We start from the raw sequence: 7,274 nt of genomic DNA, 5'->3' as shown, positions 1-7,274 counted from the left end.
AAAAAAAATAGAGACAAAAGAGGAGACACACAAGAAAAAGAATATAAAAGAGTGAATTAATATTAAAGCGAATATATGTCGTTTGAAACATGTACGTCGCTACATTCTGACATTCAATTTCATTTCACCATTTTACACGGCACAGTTTTGCAAATCAATAATTATTCTTGTATCTTAATATAAAATAACCTAATTAAAATAATTAAATTACGTCAAATTACATTAGCATGTCAAACTACGTTTTTAAGTCGACACAAACCGTGATTTAATACAAATTTTCAAGATTTTTAAAGCTAAAGTACATCTATATATATATATATATATATATATATATATATACGCGCGTACTAATCTATAATTGGCTAAATATAAACTTTTATATCTCAAAAATTACTGCTTAAAATAAAAATTTGCAAATATATAGGGTGTCCCGAAATTCGCGAATTAAAATATAGCAAAAGTCTTTGAAAAATTAAGTAAAAAAGTTATTTGCAATTTTTTATTTTAAGCAGTAATTTTTGAGATATAAGAGTTTATATTTAGCCAATTATAGATTAGACTACTAACACTATCGACGCGATCACGGACATGTTTCCTTTTAATCGTAATCTATAGCCAATTATACACAAAAATAAAAATTTGCATATAGCTTTTTTACTCAATTTTTCGAAGATTTTCGTACTATAATATTTTAATTCGCGAATTTCGAGACACCTTAGCTGTATATATATATATATATTTTTTTTTTCTTTTTAATGAAACATACATTATCTCAATAAGTTATTTCTAAGCAAAGTTATGAATTTTAAAAATATCTGGTACATATCTGTACCTCGAAGATATGAAGAGTTTTTAAATCGTATACTATTTCATGATTGTGAATTAATACAAATATCTATCTCTTTTATATGGATGATTGAATCTTCAGGAAATTGTTTAAAACGAAGCAAGGATGTAAGGAAGAAAGCAACTTTCTATTTAAAAATCTGATTAAAGTATTGGGAATGAATTGAGGAATGAAAACTACATAAAATTAAGTAGAAAGAATACTTCATTCATGTTTTACTACAAGCTCGTATAAATACGTACATAACATAAGAGTTTGATAATCGCTTAGCAGAAGATACAAGCGTATGTTTGATAATACAGTTATCATGTACAAAATTATGTATATATCATATATATAAATACATACACTCATGCATGCATATGAAGTTATCCTAATTAGTCCTTGTGTAATCGTTAAATATAGGTGAAAGTGATTCGTGGACGCATAGGTGATCGGGACTATCGGGAGAGGGTTCGTGTCTCGTGTGTGAGCGAAGGATTACCGTATTCAGAATAAAAGCCGTAAACGAGGGAGGTCCGTGATGGTTGTCGCCGGAAATGCACGCGGTACATGCCATATTTTGGTAAGGTAGCCCGTGTCCAACGGTTATTTGTGATAATTATGCGGTGGCAAATATTGATTGCTGGCACCGTCGCCACCGAAACCGCCTCCAAAACCATTTCCAGGTCCACCGAAACCGCCACCTCTGCCTGTTAATAGCATTATAATAATATTCAGTCTAATATTATCATAATATTTTTCTAAAGTTGTGTATATATATACATATCCCAGCACAAAAAGTTTAAAAAGAACTTATCGTATATTCATATTGTATAATCATATTATGTCATCAATTCTGAGTTGATTTTCAGGTGTAAAAAGAATTCTTTTTTAGAATTTCTAGAAAAATACTTCTTTTTGCATATGAAAATTAACTCAGAATTAATAACATACGACTGAATTCTTTTTGAGCTTTCTGTACTATCTGTATATAAATATATAATTTTTACGATACAAATATGGATATCTAGACAAAGCTCTGTTCAAAATAAGTGATTCACATATTAATCTTATATTATTATCAACAATTTCAAGTTAATTAAATAATTAATTTAATTTCAAATTTGTCGTGCATATGCATTGAACTGTTTTATATTTGACTTCGCGTTTATCTTAATATATAATTTTAAATTTAATTTTTGGTGCACGGATATTTAAATACATTGCTTCATATCACTGTTATATGAGAAGGATAATACCAACCTCCTTGATAACCGCCACCTTGATATCCGCCTCCTCCGTATCCTCCCAAACCACCACGAGAATATTGAGCCTGTCCTTCGTACTGAACCTCCGCGTTGTATCCATTTACATCGTCAGCCATGTACCGAACAATTTGCGTCCTCGAGTCCGGCAACAGAACTCTGTACTCTCCTTGAACGACATTACCGTCGCTGCTCTCGCGCTGAGAGTAATCGTTGCCGCTCGGCGGATCGACGACTTCATATTGGAAGCTGTACGGTTGCGGCTACGAAATAATATCTAATAAACTATCATCGTATATATATATATGACAAAGTGGAAAGGCGATGAGAAGCAAGAATAATATCTAATTTATTAACGTATAAAGAAATAAAAAAATATTAAATAATAAATGAAAATTTCGCTGAATAAAAATATTTCTGAGTTGTACGTCAAAGTTATATATTATTTATCCTTTTAAATTTCAAACATATAAACGAATATGTTAATAATGTAATGATGTATAAAGTAAAATTTGATGTGTGTATGTAGCAGTATTTTTTTTAACAGCTTTTTAGAATATTCTTTTATTCTCCTAGAGAGTCTATTTTGGAGGTCGGAAAATACATTGAGACTAATTTTACCCTTCCTTCATCGCGTCCGCCGTATCCATATCCTCCTTGGTATCCTCCGGCACCACCATCTTGGTATCCACCGCTGCCGCCCTCGCCGAACTGCGGATGTCTATACGACGGTTGCCCTCCGAATCCTCCGGCTGCACCCGGTCTGCCAAAGTCGCCACCACCGGGTGGACCGTAAGCTTGGCTGGGTCTCCCCCTGCCGATGCCCGCGAAGTCGCCACCGCGGCCGCCACCCCCGAAACCGAAGTCACCCGCGTATCCTCTACCCGCGAAACCACCGCCGCCCGCGCCTGGTCGATTGTACTGATATCCCCCGGCACCTGCGCCACCCCCCGGCAGAAGACCCGCCAGGACATCGCTGCCGATGCACGACAGCACCAAGACCAGCTTGGCCAACTGCAATCAGAGAGGAGATTCTGCGGCTTTGCGACGAGGTCGGTGAGTAGCGAATTATAATTGTAAACGAAATATCATTACATCAGATTAATACATAAATTTGCAAATTTACTACGTAACTTTGCTCGAAAATACATCTATGATGGTAATAAAGCATGTGGATCAATTAAGATATAAATGCGATATCGGAGAACGTGAAAAAATGAATAATATTCAATCATAAAATCATTAAAAGTGATGACAACTTGCTTGCCAAGTATTACGAAATTACGAAAGAGAATGATGATTATATACCACTGAGACTTCCGGTCTCGACTCGTTAGAGTTTTTTACTCCGAAGGAGAGTGCATGCGTCGAATGGGTCATTTCAGAGATGACCGAGACGCCGAGATATTGCGGGACCGAGATGCTGGTGGACATTGCGGTGTCCGCTGCGATAATCGCGTGTTACTGAGGGAAAGTGGGGCACAATCTGGCATCCCTCCGTTATATGCGGTTATAAGTCTACGACATCACGTAGCGCGAGGGAAAACCATATCGATGCGGAATATCTAAAATCTCGATTATACTATTATATCGTTTGCGGTGGAAAAGGATTTTATCATCGATTATTATTATACCGATTACGTGAACACGTTAAGCTCGTTCAGATAGAGGCGCACCAGAAGAGTGCTGCCTAAAAAAAATTCTTAGAGACGTTTTCAACCGCGCCGTCTTCCTCGACTTTTATCTTGGACAGTTTGTTCATCCGATTATTAACTTTCTTAATCGGCTTTTGCCACAACGCTTATTGGCGGTACGCAAGAAAAGGCAAAACTGCATAGGTGACCGGGATAAGTTGCAACATTTGTCATAAATGTCGCACCTTTCACGGCTGTGATGCGTTGTCACCAAGTTGAGAGTCATCGCCGGCACAATGGAAGATAATTACAAATCGCGTTGCATACGCGCATCACAAGCGTTATAAGACTTCAGATTAGCGATCACTGTTGCAATTTATTCCTGATGTTATTAACTACCTCCTATTTTCTTCTATTTAAGCAAATTTAAAATGCTGTCTGTTACGATTGCTTGTTCATTCATACTTTATCAAAGATATTTTGTTTGTAAGAATAATAAGAGGGAAAGGCAGCTATAACAACTTATAAATACTCGATATCGACTAAAGACTAAATGATCGATTATAAAGAGCCTTTGACTTGTATTTTTTTTTTATATATATACGAGAAAGAGAACTGTGTCTTTCAATTTTCTATTGTTTATCAGAATAATGAAATTTTTTTAGGCATTTTAAAATTTATCGATGAATAAATTAGGGAGTAGAATTAAAACTCAGTTAACAAAGATATATATTATACATATACTGATTCCCCATAACTCTTTCTAATTCTTTGAAGCCGAAATATGATAAGAAAAATATTTTTTTTCTAAAATTTTTAAGCATCCAGTAATTTTTCTTTAAACTTTTGTAAAAAAAATAAGTAAAATAATTTATGCGAAAAATGTATGTGTGTGTGTGTGTACGTGTGCGTGTGCGTGTGCGTGTCTGTGTGTAAGTGATACAGAGCAAAATAAGTTTTAATAAGTAAAACGTTTGTAAATATAAAATTTATTGTTAGCAATAACATTTAGAGTTATTAAATTAATTATTGCAAAACCCGTTGGCGGACCATTGCATTTTGTAGCGGAAAGGGTTAAAGCGGGGTCTCGCTCACGATACTATCTGGTGGCCTACCTGGTGGCAATTCATATTGCTGTAGGACCGAAGACACGAAGCGAACTGAGAAGATGATCCTCCGGGGAGTTTATATATGGCGCAGACCCTTTGTTACAGTTTATCCTTCGTACTGCATATCCATGTATTAACTGGTGTATTAGAATGACCGACCGCACTGTGGGAGGGTGTGGGAGGCGGAGAGGTGCGCATCTTCCCTTCACTCCGTGTGATGCATTGTGGGAAGAGATAGCCCGTTGATGACTGAAATGGCTTTAAAATTTTAATTGGGGCTACGCACGTGACTTTCGGTTTCTCGATCGGGTCATCTCGCATCTCGGTAGAACATATATGTATTTGCGTCCGGGAACGCCGCGTAGAAATCGATTTGTAGAATCCGACACGTAGAGGTACGTGTCGAAAAAAAAAATCCGAAAAAGAATTGTCACGCTTGAATCAATCGTGAACTAACGAAGTGCATTGCTTAGAACATCTAGAAAATTAGATTGTAGACTTAGAAAGCTAGACCCGGGGTGAGTCTGTTGGTTGAATTAATTCTCACGATTATAAAAAAGCTAAAATGTACTCATACGTTTAATGTTTGGATGAGAAAATCATAGTTATTATGAGCACAATTTATTAATTTTTCTTTATTACATTATAAATATTTGGGAATATTGTTTAATATTATTATTTTTATATTGAATGTATGTCCTGCAATGGATTGGAATAGACAGTTGAACGTGAAAAAAGTGATAGGCTAGTGAAAGGTATGGCTTATTTTAAATTTGCAATTATGATTACTCGAGCATTTTCTTATATGTATAGAATGAGAATTTTGCATGGGTATTATACATAGGGAATTAAAGCGTAACTTCAACGTATTGCGTATTAAGCGCAAAAGAAAGGGGAAATATTAGGAACGTATCCCTCAGCCAGTACTATCTATTCCATGCAAAATGAGAGCTTAAAATTGAACATTTAAATTTCCATAAATAATTTACCGAGGTGACACGGTTTTGCTAGGCATAATTTCTGTGCAAAATACATCTGTTAAAAAAAAAATTTACGCGTCCGCATTCCTGTAGACTTTCAAACATATTACACGCGGATAAAATCGAAAGGATATTTAAATCGACTTGTCAGAAGGCCAAAAAAAAAAGAAAAAAAAAATAGAAAACGTTTTCGCGCCGCGCGCTCGCGGAGGCGAGTGTGAAGCTTCTCAAAACTATCGCGAATCATCGTCGGGCGATTGGGCAATCGGCCTCCGTCGGCGCGGACATATATTTTCGACATCACGTATATACTCTCCGTGTAGGTATAATAAAAAGAATCCCAGGCACGTGGCGGCGAGAACGCGTCCGACGCGTTGCACGCGCGAGCAAGAATGCGATTGCACGATGCCGCGGCGGCAGATCGAGGCAGCTCTAGGAAAATTCGCATGGTGCATCTGCCGCGCCGCGCCGGCGGGCTCCCCGGCGATCCTCGACACATTTTCCCGTCCGCGGGAAGCGCTAGATCTTACCGGGTTCCCTTCCCCCTTGCCCTCCCTCTGCCACCGGCCGATTCGATCTCGAAGACGGCCTTCGAAATGCGATGCCGCACTTTCGAACCGTCTGATCGGATGAAAAAAAAGGCGCCTCATCGCTGGCAGGGCAACGCTGATCTCATCCTCGGATCCCGAAGTGTATCGAACCAATTACCGAGTTTGTAGTTACGAATGAAAGGTGGATGTGAAGAAATACGCCTGCCGGTAATCGGACCGAGAGTGTTGGTAGAGAGACGCGACGTGAGGATGAGTGGGATATAAATCCAATCTATTCGGTGTAGTGCCGTCGCGCGCCGCGTCCCCGCCGCCGCCGCCGCCGCCGCGCCGTCGTCGTCGCTGCGTTCCAGATAAATAATACCCGCATACACGCGGTGGTGGTCGCCGGTTCCCGGCGGTTTCTCGTATTACAATCAAACGCTTCGACAAATCAGCCTCGTTATATAGGTATATATACGCGACGTCTCTTATTGAAACCCCATATCCGCGGTCGGCGGACGCGACGCGGCGGAGGCCCGGTCGGTTTTTCTTCGCCTGTCCTCCATCAGACACGCGACGATCCCAGCGGTGCGTTAAAACCGCCGCGGTTTAACGTCGATATTACCCGTATATATACCCGCGAGCCCGCGAGTGTATTACGAGGCGCACGTACGACGACGAGAGAGGCGCGCGCGCTTCGACCGTGACGGCATTCGCGAAATTGGGCTCTCCGCAAGTCAATTTTCTCTCCCTCGCCTCGCGGCGCAACGTGTCGCGCGCGGCGCTCGCCTGCCTCGCTTGGTAAACTTTGACGAGGTACGTGGACGAATTCCCGATATATCGCGTCATCAGGATATACTGCAGCAAATAGTTAGATATGACGTGCGTCATTGATACACATATCGCCGCGTTGATAGATAAATGAAC

At 39.2% G+C, this 7,274-nt stretch overlaps 1 protein-coding gene across 1 annotated transcript; it reads right to left on the bottom strand.

Moving 5' to 3' along the window:
- Positions 1-1,033: 1,033 nt before the first annotated feature.
- Positions 1,034-5,035, bottom strand: LOC105451888 (H/ACA ribonucleoprotein complex subunit 1-like). The gene is given in 6 exon segments (XM_011692606.1): positions 1,034-1,539; positions 2,093-2,357; positions 2,716-3,108; positions 4,844-4,867; positions 4,870-4,978; positions 4,980-5,035. Coding segments are annotated over 6 exon segments (951 nt in total). The 3' UTR covers positions 1,034-1,435.
- Positions 5,036-7,274: the final 2,239 nt, after the last annotated feature.

The sequence above is a fragment of the Wasmannia auropunctata genome, unplaced genomic scaffold (genome assembly GCF_000956235.1).
Source record: "Wasmannia auropunctata unplaced genomic scaffold, wasmannia.A_1.0 LD336041.1, whole genome shotgun sequence".
In the NCBI taxonomy this organism is placed as follows: Eukaryota; Metazoa; Arthropoda; class Insecta; order Hymenoptera; family Formicidae; genus Wasmannia; species Wasmannia auropunctata.
Note: the sequence above shows the minus strand (reverse complement) of the source record. Positions and strands in the feature narration are given on the sequence as shown.